General features: G+C 35.9%; 1 protein-coding gene and 1 long non-coding RNA gene across 3 annotated transcripts in view; one reads left to right on the top strand and one right to left on the bottom strand.

The window, feature by feature from the left end:
• Positions 1-25,018, bottom strand: part of LOC134542655 (DNA-directed RNA polymerase, mitochondrial) — a 115,256-nt gene that overhangs the window by 13,709 nt on the left and 76,529 nt on the right. Inside the window, exons 18-21 of the mRNA XM_063387074.1 lie at positions 20,693-20,852; positions 19,196-19,302; positions 13,771-13,937; positions 3,343-3,514 (exon numbers count right to left, since the gene is read on the bottom strand). Coding sequence (XP_063243144.1) covers positions 3,343-3,514; positions 13,771-13,937; positions 19,196-19,302; positions 20,693-20,852 — 606 coding nt within the window. The remainder of the gene's footprint in view (positions 1-3,342; positions 3,515-13,770; positions 13,938-19,195; positions 19,303-20,692; positions 20,853-25,018) is intronic.
• Positions 338-5,488, top strand: LOC134542656 (uncharacterized). Of its 2 annotated transcripts, none has more exons than XR_010076839.1 (2): positions 338-484; positions 3,200-5,488. It is a non-coding gene; the product is annotated as an uncharacterized LOC134542656 (long non-coding RNA). The 2 variants fall into 2 exon arrangements; XR_010076838.1 differs by lacking the exon at positions 338-484 and adding an exon at positions 500-2,292.

Below are 25,018 nucleotides of genomic sequence, written 5' to 3'. Positions count from 1 at the left end.
ATTAGGTTGGAACAGATACCAAAAATTGCTGTAACAAACGACCTCTATTCCTGGGACCGCTACTGCTCTGATACAAAACTATCAGATACTTGTAACTAGGTACATTACTGTATCAGTATCAGGTTGGAACAGAAACCGAAAATTGCTGTAACAACCAACCTCTACTAGTTCCCTGTTACCAAAAACAATCGTTCTTTCGTTCTTTGCGTGTTTCTCGTCTCCTACTCTGTTTGGTCCTTACTGCGCATGCGCGAAAGATAACCCCCCCCCCCCCCCCCAAATCATACCACTGTCGCCCAAAATGCCACGTCTTTCTTTCTTGCTTTCTTCCCTCTCTTACGTTTGTTCTTTATTTGGTCTCGCTTCGTCAGTTCCAAGCAGAGACTCCCGTTCCAAGTACTGATCTGAACTACGAAGACCGAAGAGAAAGGGAGTACATATACACACTGAACTTTCTAGTTCAAAGACATAGATAGTTCACACAGTAAGTTTATTTAATTGTGTAGTTAGGCTGTCGGTCATTATTTTCGTTTAGTTCTTTCTTGCGCAATGATGTATCGTTTGACGATCGTGAACTCTTAATTTTTATCTAATATTCTTTAGACATTTACATTACATATTGGCATTAAAAAACGTGTCACGTAAATAAGTGTAATTACGTTAAATTTCAGATAGCCTATACAATCTGAAATTAAACTTTAATTACACATAGACCACACATTACAAAACTACACTAAAATTTAAAGAAACATAATAAAACTTACCTAATACGAAAAAAATCAGCTTAGGTTGTCACAGATGAGAAAACACTATACTATTATTTTGTTTTGTACACATGTGAAAATAAGCACTTTACTTGCAGAAAATAAATTAATACACATTCAAAAATGTAAGAAGTGTGTGAAAGAAAAACAATATGATAGTCGCTCATTTGTAATGGGAGATATTGTTTACAAGCATCGGATTACTGTGTGCCTCTTTTATTTATAGAAAAAGAAATGCCCATAAAACAAAATGTCTGTAACGATTGTGTTGGTGTCATGTATGGAATATTTTGTTTAAACATTGGAAACCGCGATACAGTCCGCGACCGATGTAGTTCAATAGAACGGTTCCTAAAGAACTAGTCTTTGAAGTGACTAGTTCAGAACGAACTAGTTCTTTCCAAAGAACTATATTTCCCATCCCTAAACGGCGCACGTAAATATGAAGAAAAGACAAATGAACAACAACATACGAAGAAATATGGATGATGTACCATAACTACAGTACAAACCCAATAGTTATTTTAAGATAATTACCATAATAAGAACTAAAGATTCTTTGTAGAATACCATAACTACTTCAGAAGCATGATAGCTACCATATTTGCACTATAGTTACCGTAACAACCGAGATGTATATTTACCGTGATAGTAATGTATTATTTATTTATGACATATGAAATTAAAGAACATTGTTAAAAAAAAAAAGATGTTAAACTTTGATATGTACGGTTGGCACATGTTGCTAAGAAATAATGCGATGTGAAAGAATGCCGTACTACTACGAAAAGTGAAAATGGTACTCGTGGATTTTTAGGTTATGGCAGTCTCTCTCGTTTTTAAGTAATATCGGCCAAAAATTAACAAGCGTACTGTATCGGAAGTCGGCAGAAATGCCGATTCAACTAAATATTGGCAAAATCGGCTTGTTCAATACAGCTCTACATTTAATGACATGAGTAAACATATTTCAGACTTCAGGATATTGAAAAAGACTTTAATTTCCATGTAGGTTTATGTGTGTATGTTTTTTTTTGCAAGTGTAATTTGAATGAAGTAAAATGCTTTTATTTTTATTACTTTCAATTGATTAAACTTTAATGACCAGTTACAGATATTTATGACACTAATTTTGAGGTTAAGCAATTTTACTAAAGCATTCCAGCCAAGCAGGTTGCCAGCGAGAGACGCTTCTCTTCTGCTGGAAACACTATCTCCAATCGTAGAGCTAATTTAACTCCTGAACGAATTATTGTTCTGCATGATAGATTAAAGAACAGAATTTAATAAGACTCTGTGAAAATCTCTCTCAGAATTACTGTGCTGAAAAGTGGAAATGCTGAAACAATGTGAATGTACTTTTCAAACAACATGATTTTTGGTGCTAAGTTTGTTGAAGCTCAGTAAGGACTCCAGAAAAATTGGCAAGGATGAAATTTTCCCAAAGATATGTTACATTTACACAAACATATACTACTGGGTTATGTTAGTTGGATGATATCAGTTACTAATGAACCAATGGAAACAGGTAAGATTAAATGGAAAAAAATGTTATTTTTTTCTAGCAGTCCAAAATGTAAACACACACTGTAAATAGTTACCCAAAATTAATAAGCCCACTTCATTTTAATACTTTATTCAAACATTATACTAAGTTTAAGATAAAAATAATTTCCCAAAAGTGTAACTGTACCACAAAAGCACGAGCTCGGCTCAAAGTAAAATTCTTAGGCTCGCAGACCTCTAGCTTATTTGTAGAAAAAATCCTAACCGCTAATCTGTACGAAAACTGAAATTTCTCAAAAAAAAAAATTTTGTCTTTATATACACTTAGGCTATACCAGAAATGTACCAAACTACATGTGATAAAGTCAAGGGACTTTTAGTGCAAGCAGAATACATCTCACTTAACATTAGATATGTGGACATCATCTGTTAAAAGATTCGGGTTTGGGTTCGAGATTCGGCAATTCCAGTCGAGGATTTGAGTTAGGATTCGGATTCGAGGAAATCAGGATTCGTCCCATCCCTACTCAAAACGTATGCACATTCCAGATACTGTTTATAATTCTGAAAATTTTCAAAGTGAGATTTAGTACTGTTTCGAGTAAGATTGTTAAAAGAACACAAATTGATTTGGGATTAATTTTTTGATGTACATTAAGAGTACGAATTGTGGTAAGAAAGTGATTAAAATTTTTATACTAGGTTGGCATCAGAAATAAACACAAATCACATAATAACTAAAATATATATACTACTGCTTTTAAAAACATTATGTAGGTAGTATAGCAGTAGACATATGTGAAGCTTTGTATCATTCTATACTTCACATTGCACATGCAATTTATTTTATAATTTTGGAAGATCAACCTCTCGCCACAAGCGTGATGCCATCATCAATCATTTTAAAGTGTTGTGTAATTTATTTGCAGCTTTGTGTCGCCTACCGAGGGCTTTCTTCATTTCATCTAACAAAATTACAAATGGATAAAGGAGAAGAGGCATCACCACAAGCACAAGGGAAAGAAATAACACAGAAATAAAGTGTATCATGAGTCGGTGATCCACAACAAACCTTGTTCATGACATCCACGGTGCTCGGGTGCGTCCAGAAGCAGTCGTGCACAGACACGAACGTGATGCCGTGACGCTCGCAGAACAGCGATGTCAGCATCATGTGACAAGAATCCAGCGAGTGTATGAAGTTCGGCGGGAATGCATTCTTCTGCTTCATTACATTTGGCCGCCTGAAACATATCATTCCACATTAAAAGCTTTTCGATACATTTTAAGTCTCTTTCATTTTGGACACAATTCCAATAATAATACTGAAAAATACTACATCAGTATAAAAAATATCATGTATTGTGTTGGTGCATTATGAATAAAATCTTTAAATCAGTTATTTAATCATGAAATAAAGCTATGTGATTGATATAATTGCAAAAAACTTTGAATAGGTAAGTATATTTGATTATTATTTTTATTTATCCATAAATATTTCTGAAATCATGCAGTATCCATACAGAAATTTTGAAAATCTATAAAATTTTTCTTACAATACCTTGTAGAAGCCTGCCTAGACCCAAGTTGAAACAGCCTTCTAACAATGAGCACAAAGAGAAAAAAAACTAATGCAGACAATTTACAAAGTCCATTCTGTTAAGGACACAGAGAAGATTAGTTGTGAAAGAGGATGACCATTCATGAAATGCAAAGGCATAACATACTTGATTTGAAAAAAGAGATAACTCAGGGCATTTAGTTGTTTTATTTCCCAATAAACAACATTTAAGAAAATCCTTGACAAAATGCAATCCTTCTAAACAATGCAAGGCAATGAATAGTTTGCTTAACATAAAAGTTTAACAATTTACACAAAAAATTCAAGACAACAATCTATGTATTCATTCCAGTATAAATGGAATACTACACAACTATATAATGCAATATGATATGGCCTAAAGATCAATTTAATAACAAATCTGAAACAAACCCTCGGGCAGTTAACCTGGACGTAATTTCTAAAGTGTGTAATGTTGCAGAACCCTGCCCTCCTAAATAAATAATTTTCTTTTAAACTTCTTTTTGTATAGGTAAATATAAATAAGTCAATGTTTTTAGAGTGGTGTGTATATTATGAGACAGTATAATCAGACGTTATGGCTTTTAATATATGTTATTTTCACTTGCTATGTGTTTTAAGAATGTACCTTGTATTTTAACAGACATTTACTATCAGTACTATTTTTTATGTAATTTTTCACAAAGAAGTCGCTGTTCTAGATTTTTGCTTGTTTAGGCCTACTTTTTCAGGTTATTTCTAAATGATTTTAATGTTGTAAAGTAATTTGTATTATAATTGTTGTTCTTAATTCTTAATTAACGTGTGGTAATATAATTATAAATCACGGGACTGTGTCTGGGCTGGTGTGATGGTTAGAAAGAGAGGCATGAGAGGCCTGTGAGTGGGAGTGAGAAGGGAACAGTGCTTCCCCGCCAACCGAGATAAAGACGGTAATTCCCCCCCTGCATGGGAACCGGGTGATAACTGCTCTCTCACGGTGTGGGAGAGAGAACGAGAATGGAACTCCCCGATTTCGTTGTAAAATTGAAAAGAGACAAATCAGGGGAAGCCCAGATTTCTGTGTGTACAAGATTTTTTCATGTGTTGTAACTTGTTCTGTGATTGGCTAATATCTGTAGAGTGAATGAAGCGTGCGTGTGATTGGTCGGTGAGGTCAGGTGACTTCTCCTCCCTGCGTGGAGAAGAGAGTGGCCAGACTTCACCAGTCGTCTGTCGATCGCTGCCACAGTAGGTCGCGTTCGGTGGCTTCTCACTGAATTATAATGTAATGTACTAATAGATAATTTCACGTTGGTGGTCGGAGCCAGGCCGAAGATTAAATCAACCTAATTTGTTTTTTTTTCTTTCGGACAATGAATTAGAAATTGCGGCCACCTTCGTCGGCAGTTGGCTCGGGGCGGAATACGTTTTCGCTGGGTGCGGTCCTCTTCGAGGTCGTCCCATTTTCGTGTACTTGCAGTAAAACATTACTGAAGGACGATATTTTTTTCCGGTAAATTCTCATCATGCGAACTACGAGCATCTTTTCGACAGTCAGATATACATGTGGAACGAGTGAATGAACAATTGTAAGTGTTTGGATTCGTCGGGGCATTCTGTTTGGAAAAAAATAAAAAAACAACAAAATTTGCAATCGGCGTTGAACTGTTTTATTTTGTATATAACGAACCGTTATAAGTGGCATGCCAAAAAAAACCTACTCGGACTATGCACTAACGTATTAAGAGTCCTAGGCCATACATAAACTAGAATAGAATTGAAGTAAAAAAATATGAAGTGAAGTCAAGTGAAGTGAAGGGAGCAACAGTGAAAACACAGTATTTATACCCTAACACTCTGCAGAGGTACGGGAGGAGAGTATCGGAATTGTCACAGCACAATAAAAAAAGTGGCGTAATTCCAAGGGGTAGGTGGAGAGGGAAAGGGAGGGGAATGGCGAGCGCCCAACATCTTCACATTGGAAACGTCTGCTGCAACCTCTTTCGAAGATACATACTTTAAAGTGCAAATTTCAAGATGATGAAACAGTTACTGCATTTCTCAAATACAAATATTTAATTTGAATAGTAAGAATTAGATTCCCAATATACCCGTGTTTTCCTTCCCATCTATTGTATTTCCTTTACACATCTCCTTTCCCAAGAGAGAAGACAGCATGCTTCTCAAATTTTTTGTCAGTTCCTTCTATAAAAACAAGCAGTTTTGTTTCAGAAGAAAAAACAATGTTTGGATACAGCTGCATCACAAAAACGTGTTGAGATAGCACGTAATGATTGTGAACGGTGCCAGTTCATGAATATTTACAGTGAGAGAGGAAGGGAGAACCTTAAACACTGCTGCATGGACACTTGCACTCTCCTCCTTCTTCCTGACACTCTGGCTGGTTTATTTTTGGATTTTCCCCTCTTTCCAAACTCCAGCACAGGGGCAGACAGCCACATCACTTATTGGCAGCCAGGTAGCTGCCTGACATACGGCAGATACAACTTAAAGGCATTGTTCATGATGCTTTACACGCACTGCAGAGATATTTTAATCAAACATATTGATGAAAAAACCAACACAGGCTAGTTATTTAGGCACACATTCAACCACACATTGCAATTTTTTTTTTTAACCTGTGGTCAGTTTCGCTTTGACCAAAGACTTAAGAGATGTTAACGGCAGCTCCCCTAGGAAGTGTGTATTAATTGGTTAATTTTGTTAATTATGTTTATTGTCTGATTCTAAATTTTTAGTTTATTTTTGTAAATTAATTTTAGTTAATTTGTAGTTAATTTGTTTGGCATGTAAGCACAGATTAAAGCAACTGTCTAGTTATTTTAAGGTAGAGTTGGCAGCTTGATTTTTATTGTGTTAAGTTTTTAATGTATTTTTAGTTTAAATTGTTTTAAGATATTTTGTGGATTTCAGTGTAACATATACTTTACCTGAGGCCTAAAATACGTGGACAAGTATGAACTATAAAATACGTTAATGAACTTGTGCACCAATAAAAACTGTTTGAATGTCTCCGCCGCCAGGTGCAGTAGGAGAGAGGGGTGAATAGTGATGTAGTGACGAGTACGACGAGGCATTGGCGAGCACCCAGCTGACTGGTGCTGACGTGTGTGTGTTCGCTGGCCGTAGGGGGGTAGCCAAGATTGGGCCGGACTATATGGGAGTGATGGCTAAACTTAAGGGGATTGGTGCAGGACAAAAAACAGTCATTCGTCAGAATTTGTTGGAAATGAGCTTAAGTGTTTTATAAATGCTTGTTTATTACTACTGTACGGCCAGCCAGCACGTATATAAGCTAGCGGGTGAGATTTGGCGAGTTAGTGGCGAGAGAGCTTCCGTGCGGGGAGGTTGTCGAAGATTGCAGCTCTGAGGCCTGCCATCTAGCGGGAATCTTTCGAAGGTCTTCCACAATATCGCCTTTCTCTCTCTCTCTCTCTCTCCAACACGGACACCCAACCAGCTCTTATCTTCGCTTCCCATCTCGCCCTATCCTTCATTCTCGGATCAGGTAGCCGTCCTTCCCCGCGTAGATTTTCGTGTTACTCCAGGAAACCAAGACAACCTGTGAAAAAGTTTGTCCAAAGCTGAATTTTTGTACTGTGGTAGAGTTGACTATGCTTAATAACATACCGAAAGCTTACCGCTGTAGACCTTGTGCGTTATCACCGAAAATTTGCATTTAAGTCCTAGGTGACAGCAACTTGCATCAGTCTATTAAAATGCTACCCATTTATACAGATTTAATTTTGACTGTCCGTAAACTTACCAAAATAATCTAGAAACTGTAATACACCCATTAATGTTAGAAAAAATTTAAATTTTTAATATTTAAGATATGATATAAAGCGAATAATTCACGACATATATTTTTTTTATCTTTGCCACCCAGATAAAAATACGATTTACACCGATTTGAAGAGCCCAATGCGAAAAAATGTCTAAATAAATGTTTTTAAATTATACTTTTAGCTTTAAGATGAGTCTAGCATAATTAGTTGCCTCATTAAAGCTGCCCGAGCGTTGCAGTGTACTGCGGCCGTACTGATCTTTCACGGCCGGCGGGCTTTGAAACACGCTGCGTACTGCGACACTCAATAAACTTGGTCTTATTTAGGGATTACTGAAAATATATTTAATGCATATCATAGGGTGTATTCATGTTACATCTATTGAGATATACATATTCTTTTTTTCTTATATCAATGATTTTTGATACAATAAAATTAACAATAAACAATTTCTGATTGGAACTTGTAAATCAAAATTCTAGAGGACCTCTGGTTTTATATATGTGTGTTCGTATTTTGTTACAAAAATTTTATTATTAAAAATTATTTTAATACCAAAAAATATAATTATTTTTTATTTCTAATACATTATATTATTTTAGATCAGAACTGTGCAAAATTTTAATGTAGCCTATATTATAAAATATATATATTTAATTGTATGAAATTAGTTTACTACATAACAATTGAAGAAAACGATACACCGTAAATGTGCGTATTGAGTTTTGTCACTTTATAACATAATTCGTATGATAATATTATTGTTTTCCAGAAAATAAATAAAACATAAGTTGTGTTGTAAAATGTATCGATAGAATTACATATTTAGTATTTTTTTTCTAAGTTAATTCATTGGAGTGCTGCGCCTAGCTTACTTCGTTGAATTGCTAGTGGCAAAGAGCGGTGGTGGATGTTTTTGCAAGAGTTTGACCGTATTTTATGACCCCAGCTGTGAGAGGGTGTTCGTCCCAGAAATCCTAACGGTCAAGGAAAATAGCCTTTCTCTGTAGTCACGTACGGGTCTGCTACTCGCGTAATATCGTCAGTTTATCCTTTGAATAGTATATATATTCAAAGGTTTATCACAACTTTCCGGGAAGTTCTATTGTTATTTATTTATAATTTAGAAATTAAAGAGTCGATCATACTAATATTTTTACCTAAGCAAATCGCATCCTGGAAGATTTTTATCTACGTTTGCAGCAAAAATCACTTGCAGTTAGGAAACTTTTATTCTTTCAGAGTAAAATTCAGTCTGGAATTACCATACATTAAAAACCTTAGTTTTCTGGAGCAAAAAACATCCCAGCACGAGCGACTTTAACACTGCTGCACACACACTACGCAGCTTGAAATACATCAGTGGTCAGACTATTGTATACAGACACTCAAAATATACACATTTAAACCTTACAAAAAAACACAGACAATATTTATGAAGTGATTTTGACGCTACGCTCAACATATTTATGTAACATGTAGTCAAATTTCTATAAAATATATATATATTTCTTACCTTTTATGATTATAATTACCAATTTAATAATAGGACGTTTAAACTTTGAGGTGTTTATCACAGTTACCATGTAGGACATTCTTTTATATTACTTTGGTGCCATAATGAGAACCGGCTTAAAAAAACGTATTAAAGTTATTAAATTTATGAAACATTTTTGTGGATCATTGTAGAAATTATCATTAAGGACTCAACTGCTCATTATTGGTGTGATCACAAGGTTTCATCGGTAAACTTTTGACGTGTTACTAAGAAATGTTCATTCTACTACTGTACAAAATTTTTGCTTTGGGATAATTTTCCATGTATTAAAAATTTTTGTTTCTTAACAGCGAAATTCGTCCCGACCCGAGCCTACTTCGACAACCTCGCAGTAGTATACACTACGCGGCTCGGATCGCTTTAGTGGTCAGACTAATTGTATGAGACACTTAAAAAATATACCAATTTAAAGATGAATAAATATGCAACAACGTTTACTTTAAGCGATTTCCACGTTGGGCTCTTTAAGTTTATGTAAGATGTATTTATATTTCCTTAAAATTGAATGAAAGTGAATTCGTTAACTTTAATAATTTAAAAGGTCTATTTTATAGAAACATGTTTAAACTTTGTGCTTTTTATCACTATCCTCAGATGGGGCAATGTTTCTAGATTATTTTGGTTTCCATACTGACGGTCTACTCCATAAACTGCATTTGCAATATCCATTATTGTGGATCGTTGCAAAAAAATGTCATTTTGGACTTAACGGCTCGTGTTTGGTGTGACGCACAAGGTTTGCGGCAGTACTTAAACTTTTGACGTGTTACTAAGAAATGTCCATTCTACTACTGTACAAATTTTCGGCTTTGGGATAATTTTCCATGTATTAAAAACCTTTGTTTCTTCACAGCGAAATTCGTCCCGACCCGAGCCTACTTCGGCAACCTCGCAGTAGTATACACTACGCGGCTCGGATCGCTTTAGTGGTCAGACACATTGTACCAGGCTCTTAACAAATAAACTAATTTAAAATTTAAGAACTAAATCGTGATCGTAAAATCGCCGCCATGGTGATTTGCGAATTTATGGAGAAATAAAAGCAGTTAAAATCTTATGTAGTTTCCAAGAGACATTATTACATCACCAATCATCTAAAGTAACAGGTTTACAAAATTTCAACATATTCAGTAACTAGTCAGTTTTTTCAAATGTGTTAGTATTAACAATCTGGACAATATCTAGTTGGTGAGGTCTGTATTGTTACAGACTATCTGTATTCTGGTATTTGGATTTTGAAGCTACTTAATGATTCGCTTTCAATGTCTATTAAAATATACTTAATGTTAATTGCAGGAATATTTCTACTCGATTTCAAAATTATAATTCCTGAACATTTGTAGCGGACACATTTCAATGTAACACTTATTGATTTTCGAGTTATGTTGAGGTTTCACATGTCACTTCGTGTACACGAGATGGCCCCTGCTCTGTTAGCAATGAGTCATCACAACCGGTGCCGTCTGTACGAGCGTCTTCACAAGTTATCCTGAAATATGTTCTTAAATATTAATTCAAGTGAATTCTTAAAATCCTACACACATTATCTTAAGTGTCGTAAATGAATCGTTATATTTTGTAAATCCATATAATATAGGAGCCAACATGGCGCGAAGCGATGGACGCGATATGAATAATATTTTTTTTTACCAACCACTACATCAGTAAATATTTGTGGTTTCCATTCGCTATGAATTCAAGCATGTAACATGTGTACTGCTTCTTCAATTCGGCCACAGTTAAATGGGAGGCTCTGAATCACTGAAAACTCCTCAACCAAATCAACGATGAATCACAGGTATTACAACAAACAGTTGTCACAAGTCAAGTAGCCAATGAGCAGGTGACATTTTTCGAGTCCGTAAAGGATTGTTGAGACTATCCTACAGTTCAATGGCAACGCGCCCTTACGTGCATGGTTAATACCCCGCATGAGTAGAGTGTAAAGGCGTAAGCCTGAGACACATCTAGGTCCTCATCTAACCGCGCACACTTAGATTTAACTCAGTATAGGGTGAAAAATATTTACTAATTTTGCAGTCCTAACAGTCACCAACGAATAGCCAGCAAAATACTTAATAAGCTCACGAATATTGTTCGTGAATGAAGGCGAAGCTGATACTTTGGAAACGTTACCAGCAGATATTAAATAATGTTTAACTATTATTTACGTAGCTTACTTCTTAAAACTGCATTCATGTAAACTGATTTTGTGTGAGACTATGTTGAGTGTTTTCTGCTACACTTAGTTTTCTGAAAAAAAGTCTATTGTGGCTTAATAAACTTGTTAACATTGATGCCTGTCATAAAAAAAAATTCAAACGTAATTATACGGATACATGCTGAGTAGGTATAGTTTATGAATGGTTCACGCATTGCTGAAAAAAAAAAAACATGTTTACAATTTTACACATCTTTTTGTTGTCGCATCGTGTCCATCGCGTTGTACATATGCAACTCTGAAAAATAAATATATGGTAAAAAAAGCTATAATAAAATAATCTCTTATCTTTCTTTATTCTTTTTTCTAAGCGCTTTAATGGCTTTCGATAGTTTTGTTCTTTTGTGTTCTCTGCTTGGTGAAGGTTTCTTCTGCATTTTATTCCTGAATAAATCTTACGCTTGCAACAAAAAACATCTAGCTAAATCACTGTGCTAAATAATAACAGAGAATAACCATTCAATTATACGCCGAGCTAAACCAAACACGTTCTCTTATCTACTGAAAATGAGTACGTTGGCCTTCATATCAGTTTCCCGCGAAATCCCGTCTCCCCTTCGTAAACAGCAGACAGCTGTGGCTGGGTGGGAACGAGCTGCAAAAAGTTTGGAAAACTGTCGCAAGGTGTCACTACTGTCCAGCGCACTCCATAATTCCTCGTATCCGAGCTTGCACGCGGCTCAAATTTCTACAGCTACGTTTTTACTTTAGGTCCGACTGCAATAAGATAAAGACTAAAATAAAGTCAATCATTCAGCCGACATTATGTAGGCGTTTGAATTACAAATGAAAACGCGAATGTTATTAAATTCGCAAATGAATATCACGCTTCGTAGCAGCTCATTTATTAAAATTCAAATTGTAAATACGTTAAATTAATAATGATTACAGATAAAATAATGGTCACAGTCATATCTCCTGTGTCTGAAAATTTATCTGCGAAAGTTTTACCACTGAATTCTTTATAGTTTTTTAATAAAGCTTGAATTAAAAAAATTCCCGAAAATCAGCAATAACTTAATTAAAATAAAAAAAATTAAAAAATAAATTTTACACCAGAATGGTTCAAATCTTCTCTAGCAGCTGAATCATTATCAAATATATTGCTTTTTTTAATACGATGCTGGTGCACCAATCCCCTTAAATAACTTTAGGTACAAGTTATGTATTTGAAATGCGTAGAGAGTACGGAGATTCGGTAAGCAGAATTTGTGGCGAACAAGTTTGTGTGCGCCTGACCAGTGAGTCTACGAGCCCGGCAAGTCTTCAAGTAGCTGCTTGGTGGATCGCCAAAAATCCAGTTTTTGGCACTGGGTCAGGCGACCTGGTTTTCGCAGCGAAGTCTTCAATGAACAAGTAAGTCATCAGCTCCATCCCCTAAGCCCTTGCATTCCCGTGGGCGGAGTCAGCTGCTATGTTATATGGTGTCTCAGTTTGACTGTACGAGTGTTGCGACTTCATATCAATTTGTTGCGCGAGGGAACCACCTGCAAACTTGAATTAAACAATATCCAAAGTGAAGTAAATGGCCAGAAAGTAAAAGAAGAAAACATACCCCGGAAAGGAAAATAAACAGTACAGTGGCGCCTGGACTATTAGTTGACAAGTTCGAATCATTTAAAAATTATTCTATAGGACAATAGTTTTTTTTAAGTATTTTCCATGTGTAGAGGCTTAAATTGCTTAAGTATCATAACCAGCCTGAATTGTATTAAGAAATTTGCGGTAATTGTAAGTCCGGTACATATACAGTATTTTAAAAAATGTACAGTAGTAGCAAATATTTTGTAGCTCTTATTAAATGCGGGCTGATTCATTGCATGCTACAGGAACCATGCTCAAACTCAGAGTTATTTATGAATAAAGTGTTGAACATATTTTCTAGTTGCATAATTGCTTCTAATAAGGTGATTTAATTTGGTTGTTACCTTAAATTTAGTGCATTTGATTGTTTTGCTCTGCTTTTCAGGGCACCTGCTTTAAAGAACAGCGAGAAAAATCACTCATAATTAGGTCAAATTAAAAAAATTAAATTTTTTTTTTTATTATTTTGGAGGCAGTGATGGTTTATCCTGGATTGGGTAGCCCATCACATACCCAAAATGAAAAACTCGCATATTATTAAACAAATAATTGGCACAAATTGTGTGACCCATACACGAGTATAAACAGTATGTTCAACATAAACATACTAAAGGTGTACTTGCACAGCCATGAATTGAGCAGCCATTTGATTAGAGTACAAGCGGGCCTTATCACTAAAAATATGCTTTGTTTACTCAGAAATGGTGTTGCGAGCCCATCTGAGTTATCTCTTCCGAAATCACGACACAGCTGACCGCACTCACTCAAACATGTCCATGCTGGAGTGCTCGGGCAGCTTCTTGCTCTGGCGGAGTGTCTCCTGCTTCTTGCGGCTGTACGGCTGCACCACTGGCAGTCCCAGGGGCGTCACCCACTCCACGTTCTGTCCGCACACCTGCGAGATGTACTTGGCGCACTCCGTGAACCAGTCCTGTGGGGGACACACAAGGCAGCTTTCCTACATGCCCTCACCGAGCTCATGGGACTGCGTCCGGGATTACCCTCTTTTATCGCATAATCGTCGCACGCGCATAATCGTCACACCTATATTTCAGGGCGTCAAAATTTGGATAAAAATAACCTCTCACGTAATCGCCGCATAATGTTTTTGGTCCCGCTATTAGATTCTGAGCGCTTTGTGTGGGTATTTTTTCAGTATAAAACAATGTATTTTAAAGTATAAATCTAATATTTATTTGGACATTACCACTTACTTATTTAATAAACAGAAATTCAAAGTTGTCTAATGTGTAAATTTTCTTTTAAAGACGTTTTTAAACGCTATAACCTTTATCTGTTCATTTGTGTCGCCACGGTGTACTGCTTATAAAAATGAAGCCCGCACTAGTTGGCATAATTCATGTTTGGTTATGTTGCTTCCTGTATAGAGTGCGTACACGTAGTCAAATATCGATATCCCGCCGATTGCAGGCAAAGCGCACTCTCTGTCGAGTGCCGAGTTAACTAAATTGATGGCCCGCACTCTTTCATGGCAAGTGTGTACTACGACGATAGTTACGCGTTCGTTCAGGCTCGCATTCAGATTACAGATTTTGTTTTTCTATTTAAAGTTGAAGAAAGGTTTTTGTTGCATGACTTATTAATTTAAATTGTTTGGCATGCTCTTTTATACTTCACTTTTTAAATAAACGTACTTTCCTAGAATGGGTTTTGTCTTTATGAATGACTTTACCTAACAAAAAAAATTTTTTTTCTCGCATAAACGTCGCACCCCTACTTTTGAAACTTGATTTTAGTATAAAATGTGCGACAATTATGCAATAAAACACGGTACCTTCTTACCTCATACTTCACGAGGGCTTTTCTGGTTGCTTGATTACTTCCGCCTACCTGCAGGACTGAACCCAGTTGTAAGAAACCTATTCTTCAGCATATTTAAGCTAGCAGTCAGTAGCCATCCAACGATACAGAATAATCTCGTTACTTTAGTTGGTAATGTAGACACAAGAGTTTGTTGTCCCTTTAAGCGTGGTCATTTTTGTTTAATGAGCTAACATCACAAAATGTAAGATACAAACAGTCCAGGTATGCCATTCCAACTATCATTCACTAGCATTAAAACTTGGTATATTTCAATTCCTTTTGCATTAATACTGCATCATGTGACTCAGCTTTCGGCTTGTAGTGTGGGTGGTGGTGCATGAGACATGGCCAGATGGCAGAAAATGTGGAGAAATGTTTTGCTCAAGTTTCTGGCTCACTTGGATTAGAGTGGGGTTTATCATGTTTCATTACAGACAAGCAACTGGACAGATTTAATCTGAATATATTGTTTTCATCTGAATTCAATGCTACGATTTTTCCCAAAAATGTGGAAACTAAAAGTGAGGGTTGCATTATAACCAAAAACTTGTATCTTGCCTATGGAAATGGTTTCGTTGAAAAACTACAGGCCGTGCCTCTTAAATTTGTCACTTATGTCACTTATGCCACTTAAGAGTGTCATTAATTACTGCATCCTGAACCTCCATATAGTTGAAAAACTCTGCCTGTAAACTGGATCACTCATGCCACTTTAGTCCGGGGCTTCCTGGACCTCAGCACAGGCGTGACAGATGAGAGACGCAGGATGAAGGAGAGGTGCAAATGGAGTCTGCTTCTCTCCACGGTGGCTACAGGCTACTATCCTATTTTCACCCTTCCACACGACCACTGTATACCACCCGATTCTTTTCTTTCCAACAACGATCACTCCACTCCCCAACGCTTTTGAACTAGTCATAAAACACACAATTTTTTTTTATCATTGTGGCTTACATTGTTTCAAAAAGACAATGTAAATCACTCTTCTGATGAAAGTGTCATTAGAATGATTATAGTAAATAAGGAATAAAACTAGGGATGGGATTTTCGAATCTTGGATTCGTCGAATATACCGAATCCTATGGATTCGAGGATTCGTAGGATCCGAGGTAGGATTCGAGGTGGGATTCGAAGTGGGTTTTTAAGAGTTTTAGGTAGTAATTGAAAATTGTAGTGCTGGCCGAAGTTCGAAAATTTCGAACCGAACCGAACCCTTACGTTCGGTTCGGTTCGAAACCTCTTAAAATATTTTCGAAAAACCGAACGTTGGTTTAAAAAAAAAACATACGTTTTTATAATTTTCTAACCCCCATTTGAGACCATTCACAAAACAACACAACAAAATTCCATTACTTGTAATATTCCGACTTTTATCGCATAATCGTCGCCTCAACAGTTTCAAGCGCAGACAAAATAAAAATAAAAATTATTAATCGTCGCATAACTCGCATAGCATTTTTTCATATAGGCGCGCTTTGTTTTTTGTTTACTTTAGAGAATTTTGTATGCATTTCTCGTACTACGTAATATAAACTATAGTACAAATGCCAAAGGTATTGTATATTATACCTTTAACTATAGTGCGTGTACGAGAAGTGTTGTATAAATCACCAAAGATTACGTACTCCATACGTTAAACTAAAGCGCATGTACGAGAACACTCGTATTTCGGTAAAACTAACGTGATCAAGTTAACACAAGACAAATGCGGTAGAAAATGATTACGTAAATTAGGTACGTATTTTAAATTACTGGGATGTATTTATTTTCTTTGGCCTTTTTGGTTATAACAGTCAGGTACTGAAAATATTAATTTAATCTTGTTTATTAAAAGTACTGGTCCAGTAAATTTTACAGTACGGTACTAAGTTGACTAGCGTAGTCGCGGCAGCCATCATTATTTCTCGTGTTTTCTTTTTTCCGACGCAAATTTCTATAACCACACTTCTTACGTTACGTTTACAATATAATTGTTCTTGAGGTGATTTGCGATGAGCAGGCTTACGTCGTTTAAGTTTTCCAAATGGAGAAAAGATAATGACGATCCAGATGACCCAGAACCACCCCAAAAAATGTCTAAGTTTCTTCTGACGAGCAGCATTCTTCCAAGAAAACAGCAACTGCAGTCAGCGGGTTTTGTAATGTAGGTAGATAGGTAACTTAATTCACATTCGACTTTTTTTTATGTCCTATTAAAAAGTTTTACTTATTAAAAATGTTAGGTTATGTCTACCACAAAAATATGTTATGTGGCCTTATGCTGAATGTTCGTCATCTTTAAAATAATATATTTTTTTAAATGAAGGTTGGTGTACACTGAAAAAGGAAGATAGTCTTTTGGAAATTTAGATGGAACTTCTTTATGAATTAAAAGTATATGATTTTCTCTAAACTGTTTTCTTTCCTTCATTATTTTTTGTATAAACTTTACTTATAAAATGTTTTGCAGTGTTTTAATAAAGCTAAGCTATATAATGTTTTAATTTTACATATGGCTGGAGAACCTTTCTTTCTCACCATTCAGTTAAAGACCAAAATGCTGGTGGTCGGTTCATTTTAATTCAAAACAATTATTTATGTATGAGGTTCGGTTCGGCACGGTTCGAAATTTTTTTGCTATGGTTCGGTTCAAAACCAGAGAACTGAGGTTCATCCAGCTGTAGAAAATTGTATACCTAAACTATATTGTAAAGGTAACGGAAATAGCGCAAACATAGATAAACTACGCTGTATTTTGTCAATTAGCATAACTACTCGATCATTTCCAACCTTCAATGATATAACATTGCAGAAAAAAACGTAACTTTTTTTAAATAGTGTCTGTTATACAAACATATTTTATTGAAAACATAGGAAGGATTAATTTAACAGAGAATTAGACAGATGAAAACTTACATGTGTGGTTTTTGAGGTTATTTGTCTCTATTTTATATCAGGCGTATACACTATGCACTTATTTTATAATTTTTATAAATACACATGTGCTTTTTTTTAATACATAGGCCTATGTATTTTTTTAAAATAAATGTGTGATTTTTTTAATAACATGTGAAGTTTAGTGTGGGATGGGATTCGAGATTCAATGACAAACACTAAGGATTCGAACAAGGATTCGGATTCGACCAAAATGTGGATTCGTCCCATCCCTAGTAGATAGGTAACTTAATTCACATTGACTTTTTTTTTGATGTCCTGTTAAAAAGTTTTACTTATTAAAAATGTTAGGTTATGTCTACCACAAAAATATGTTATGTTGATTTATGCTGAATGTTCGTCATCTTTATAATATATATTTTTTTAATGAAGGTTAGTGTACACTGAAAAAGGATTTAGATGTAACTTCTTCATGAATTAAAAGTTGGTATATATAAGCTAAGCTATATAATGTTTTAATTTTACATATGGCTGGAGAACCTTTCTTTCTCACCACTCAGTTAAAGACCAAAATGACGGAACTTCTTCATGAAATAAAAGTTGGTTTATATATAAGCTAAGCTATATAATGTTTTAATTTTACATATGGCTGGAGAACCTTTCTTTCTCACCACTCAGTTAAAGACCAAAATGCTGGTCATCGGTTCATTTTAATTCAAAACAATTATTTCTGTATGAGGTTCGGTTCGGCTCGGTTCGAAACCAGAGAACTGAGGTTCGTCCAGCTCTAGAAAATTGTATACCTAAACTATATTATAAAGGTAACGGAAATAGCACAAACATAAGATAAACTACGCAGCATTTTGTCAATTAGCATAACTACTCGATCATTTCCAACCTTCAATAATATAACATTGCAGGAAAAAAACGTAACTTTTTTGTTTTTTTAAATGGTGTCTGTTATACAAACGTATTTTATTGAAAACATAGAAAGGATTAATTTAACAGAGAATTAGACAGATGCAAACTTACGTGTGTGGTTTTTGAGGTTATTTGTCTCTATTTTATATCAGGAGTATACACTATGCACATACTTTATAATTTTATAAATACACATGTGATTTTTTTTAATACATAGGCCTATGTAATTTTTAAAAATAAATGTGTGATTTTTTTTAATAACATGTGGTAAAGTTTAGTGTGGGACTGGGATTCGAGATTCGATGACAAAAACTGAGGATTCGAACAAGGATTCGGATTCGACCAAAATGTGGATTTGTCCCATCCCTAAATAAAACTAAAAATTTAAATAATTTGTAAGTGCTATGTACTTCAATTATGATTTACAATCCATAAAATCTTTCTCATAAACTCATAATCGAAGAGTAGCATTATATTCAGTCATATTATTTTCGTGTAAATACTCTATTTTAAAACCATTGACTTTTATACATCTTGTCACATGGTGACATCACCAAAAACATAACTAACCTGTATCTCCTTTGTGGATGTAAACATCTCACGTAAGCTCTCAAATGTTTTCACAACCAGATAGCTTGAGGCTGACCAGATGGAATCCTTTGGGAAGTTATCTATATCTGTAAAGACAAAAAAGAATCAAATGACAACCAACCACTATGCACCCGAACTCAATCATGTTAGAGCAAATCCTTTTTACATTGGCGTCTTATTTGTTTTGGGCTTGGTTGTTTGCTTTGCTTGTTTTACCATTTTCTTTTACAGAAATTTTAAAATGTTTTCTTTGATCACAAAATGTAATTTACAAATCCTTTGTAACAATGATGATAAATGAGACTAATATGCCAAAACATATGCCAATTTTTGAAACCACAGAGTAAATGCTTGCTTGCTTACTTGCTTGCTTAAGAATACAAATATTACAAATTGGCACAGTGACGTGTATAAATACCAGATAATGCTAAAGTAATATCAAAATTGAAACGACTAAGGAGCATTTTTCGAGACAGTAGATCCGAAAGTGATTTCCATTGTGCATGTGTGGGAGCGCGCGAAACCGAAAACATACATGATTGTGAAAAAACAGTTATATTTATCCAAATTTAGTAAATATTTGCTATGTGACCTTAAATGTACATTTAATGTTGTTGGTTAATTGACAGCCATGAGTTTTATCTTACCGCTGTGTACAAGAAGCTAGGTTCATGACGTCCACGTGACATAAGCCAGACGGGATGTTGGTGGGGGAAAAACTAAGCGGGAGTTGGGAAGAGCCCCCCTGATGAAGTATGACAGGAAGCAGACAAAGAAAGACTGAGGGGCAATACCAACGCTGTATTTCTTACATGCCATTAAGTACGCTGAGACACGGAACATGTAGACTTTTATCTATAGATTTATACTGAAGACAAATATATGGTGCGATTCATATTCGAGGGTGACACTAATGGTGAAAATTTTAAATTATTATGCCCAAATTTATAGGTGTGACAGGTACCGTGGGTGGACCCATCTGCGGGTTAAGTAGGGAAGGTATAAAATGTTTAATTTAAACCTTCATGAGATTCAGACTGGTCATTAACAGGTATGAACTCAAAAATCTGTGACTACTTACTGCTGTGATGAAAACACTAGGACCTCACTTTGTGTGCTTGTTGAAAAAAACACAAGCATGACGTGTTTAGTTTTGTTTGCATACGGTATAATTTTCCTAAGACACTGGCTTATTTAAATAAATGATAAAATAAATAATTCAACAGAACAGCATTACATTTTCATACTAGAGAATGTTGGATGCAAGACTTCATTTGAAAAATGTGATTTTTAAGTTTGGCAGTTGAGGTTGGGTCATAATTGGTTTAAACGCAATAACAAACCTTTTGAAATAACCACCCTTTCCTGGGAAAAGTTAATGGTCGTAGAAACGTGAGTTGGCATTAACTTATCAAACAAAAATTTATTTCAGAAATGTTAATAAATGTTTACACCTGGACTTCTGGGACAGCGTACCTTTCAATTGTCGCACTATCTGCAGACGGGCACCAAACCGTGTCACGCCATACACCGTAGTCATCACTGTTTGTTTGATTACTTTCCTGCGCACAAAACCTTCCAGCACCTGAGCAACTTTCATGCCATTCGCAGCATCAGTTTCCCGCTCGCGTTCCACCTGCAACAGGTATAAATACATGAGAGGCTCACGTAACGTAATCAAACAAACACTTCTTATGTTTTGCATCTTGCAATGTTAAAATTATTTTTATGCCTTCTACTATAGGCATAAAACCAGGAATAAACCAAAAAAAGAAGTGGCAATGAAAACTAAAGAAATGCCACCAGCAAGCCAACCACACTAAAGAAAGTGTGAAAAAAATGTATAGAAGAAAAAAATTAATACAAATTTAGCTGAAAAGACATTCAAAATAAAAAAAAAAAATTATAGTAAAATTCCCATGAATATAAATAAGAAATAAAAACCAAAGCTAAAATGAAACATCTAGTACTATACTGGTCAGAAGTCTTTAAAGCTGTCATCATGGAGTGAAGAGTGTGACGGAAAAGCAGCATGCTAGGGGAAGTAAAAGAAGAGGAAGGGAATGTGTACTATTGTGGATTCTCACTCTCTTTTCAAGTACTATAACTGTTCAGACGATGTTGAGTTGAGTGTTAACATAGGAAAAATAAAAGATTCTCTATAGCTGACCTAGTGTACCCGACGATGATTCTATGACGTGAGTGAAATAATGAAAGGAAGTGAAATAAAAAAATAAAACAATAACATTACGGCTGAAGAAAAAGTTTTCTTTCAGGGAAATCATAAGCTTTAAGGTCTGGTACCAACTTGGGGGAGGAAATGAATTGGATTTAATTAGGATTTAGTAACCATTAAAATTAAAACCAACAAATATTGAATACTTGTCAAAATAATTATGTATTTGTGCACAAAAGAAGTAACCATTTTTCATGAACTGTAATATGAGTTAAAGAGAAACCTTAGTTGTGCGTTTATTGGTGCATAGAACAGAGAAGCAGCTACCAAAACTTCTTGTCTGCACTACACCATAGATCCATAATAATGATAAGACATATTAATTCACCTAATACACATTACATTTATTTTACAAAACTTCTAAAAAGAAAAAAATTTCTAAAATCATGAAATTAAGTCAAACATCCACCATGCTTCATTAAAAAATAATGCAAACATCCAAGCAGCAAACATTTAGACAGTGGATAAAAAGAGAGAGAAAAATAATAGAGGCTGTAGAAAATTTTTTTTACATGATGCATCATGGAGGTAGCCATAAAAGAAATAATTAAGAAATAAGTGTATGAGAAAAACAAGGAATACAGGAACCTAAAAAATGAATGGAATCAATAAGAATGAGATGCTGTAACTATTTAAAAAGGAAGGGTTGTCAAAGTTTTCCTATGATTCTGGACTTGAAATAATAATAATAATAATAATAATAATAATAATAATAAACAGCAAGATAAATCTAAGAACAGAGTAACCTCAATTAGATAAGGGAGTACTGAACAGACAACGATGACTTACAGAAACAAAAAAATTTACGAATGCCTAAGTCACAACCATAACCTACAACTGCCTGCTCACATGTGACTGGCAATCCAGTGTAAGTTTGGTAGCACTATATACTATTTAGCTGCAGACCACAGTATACACTCCCTTCCCTGCTCAGGTCCATATACAGAGACACCATCACTCTGTAATACAACAGTGTGTCCCAACTACAAGTGGGAAGAAAAATAACCAGTAATGTTCCAACATAATATACATGAGACTTTAATAGTTGACAACTGCCCCATCTCTCTTTTTCTTTCCAAGGATGCCCGTGTTTGCATCACGTCCTTATAAAGATTTTTAATGTAATATTTACTGAAAACTCTGAGCGCAAATGAGCTGCTATTACAATGCACAATTTTGCAGAGAGACAAAGAGGCTTCCTACATTACAGGACTTCGAACCACCTGAATGCAGACTCGATGCTCATAAATTTGAGACATGCCAAGGAGTTGGGATCAAAGTCATTGAATGTAAGATTCTTCCACCAGAGTGGGTCATGCTAGCAATCAATGGCATTGGTAACCCATTAAATATGCTACGTTCATTCACAGGAATCTCTTTATGAAGTGCCTTACTTTGTAGGTATAATGGCACAACTGACTTCAAACTATATAATTTCAGCCCCCTACAAGATTTACATTTCTTAACACACTTAAGTACACAGCAAAGTGGTGCAACAATATAATTTTCAGCTAAACGTACAGGTCCGATTCCTGGCCCATTCACTCTCATTTTGATTCTTCATGGTTTCTTGAAATCACTCCAGCTAATTCTGGGATGATTTTATCTTTAAAAGATTTGTGCAATGGGAGTGCATGACTTGATGTAAGTTTTTGGACATACGCCATTGCTAAGAACTTTTTCTGTTGAAGAAAAACTAATAAATAAAATAAATAAATAAAAATAAAAATACTCAAAAAATATACAAAAAACACACAAAATTAAGCAAACAATTGCTGTTGTCAACAAGGATATGAACACCACAAAGTATTCCGAAACAGGAATATGGTCAGCAAACAAAGAAAAAACAAAGAAAAATGTACTAAGAGAACGAAAAAATCCCCACAAATGATGACAACACAAAAATATTGAAACCCAAAATAATTCAGCACAACAGTTGAAGCGAGACAAAAAACATGACAAAACGAAAAAACAAACAAATACAATAGTTTTACCTAAACAGAAACAAGCGACGTTTCGGGAACTGCTATCTGCTCCCGTCCTCAGGCAGAGACGCACATGGCACGGAAACACAGGTGCGACTGAGAAGGGGCTGCCGCCGTTTCCTCATATGCTCGGCCGGGAGCGTGTGACAGCGATACCGGGAACTATTACGTTCCCATAACTCGCTATGTGGTCGCCAATATAAATAGTGCAACCCCGTCACTTTGATCGAATCATTGGAAACGTCGGCGGGGCGCGATGTGTGTGATTTTAAGATTAAAGGTGGCTCACGGTCCAGAAGAAGTAAAATAGCTGTCGCATGTTGCTTGGCTCTATTTTTAATAGTGTAGGTGTCAGGCGGGGGGAGGTCACCCTTTCCCCTCAGTTAGTTGGCTAACTGATGCATGAGAGTGTCGTGATGTCTGTATTTAGATGCGTGTGGAGTGTGCGCAAAAATGGCCTAATTAATTTCGTTGTGTGAGTGTAGTGTATAGCTCCAAGGCCGCACATACCCGGCTGACCAAGCAGGCATATCATCGTGTAAGTTTACCGATGTGTAGGAGAAATTACATAGATTAGTAAACACCTGGCCGCCTTAAGGACCGAACTATTGCGTTCCAGTATAGTTCGGTCAAAGTTAGGCTAAACCAGTATTGCTGTAGTTAGCCCCCAGGCTGTTGTCGTCTAAACCTGAAAAATAGAGAGTGAAATTAGTAAATGAATGTCATCCTATTCTATTATTGTTCGAGCAGAGAGATGCCCTCGTCCAGTGTTTTTTTTTTTTTTTTTTTTTTTTTTCGCAATTCAAAAACCCATGCCTTCCGAAACGCGGCCGGCACTGGAGGTGAAGCCTGCCAGGCGGGTCTCGCCCTTCAGGCATACGGAGTCAGCCCTAACACACAGGCAGTGGACCGCTGCATGGGTCAAAACCTACACCTGCATGCTTCGGACCATTTCGAATTAGCAAGAAAATGAAAGTTACATTAATGAATTAATTAATAATGGCTGGGGAAAACAACTAGCAAGGACTAGTGGAGGAGGTGGGGGAAGGAAAGATTTGGTAATTAAAGGAATTTGGGCCTGCGGTCGAGTTGTCGCTGGTTTATAATTAGAGCCCCGCTGGGTCAAAGGTAGTGTTGACGCAATAAAATAGAGCCCCGCTGGGCCAAAAGTAGTGTTGACGCAATGTTTACGAGTCCTGGGCATGTCAATCATTGGCTAGTCCAATGTTGATTATTTGCACCGCAGGACGTAGACAGGCACATCGGGGCCAGAGAGAAACGTCTGCTATGTTTGCTAAGTTGCCCTGCGTACATGGGATGTGTGGATTCTAGTATAACCTGGCTTAGGCAAGTCGCGGTTTTTTAAACTGTCGCTGTGCAGCTGGGTCGTAGTCCGGAAGTGAATTCATATAAGTATTGGCATGTTCAGGGAGCTGGCCATAAAAAGACCTGTTTTGCCGTTTTATATATTCCTCTACATATTCTACTTTGAGTAGCTGGTGTACTTCTAGTGTGCTGGTGTACCAGCCGCAATCTGCAATGGCTCTAAGAAATTTATTTTGAGTGACCTGTACTTTATCG

This window comes from Bacillus rossius, assembly GCF_032445375.1.
Source record: "Bacillus rossius redtenbacheri isolate Brsri chromosome 9 unlocalized genomic scaffold, Brsri_v3 Brsri_v3_scf9_1, whole genome shotgun sequence".
Lineage (NCBI taxonomy): Eukaryota > Metazoa > Arthropoda > Insecta > Phasmatodea > Bacillidae > Bacillus > Bacillus rossius.
This window is presented reverse-complemented; position numbering and strand designations above follow the sequence as displayed.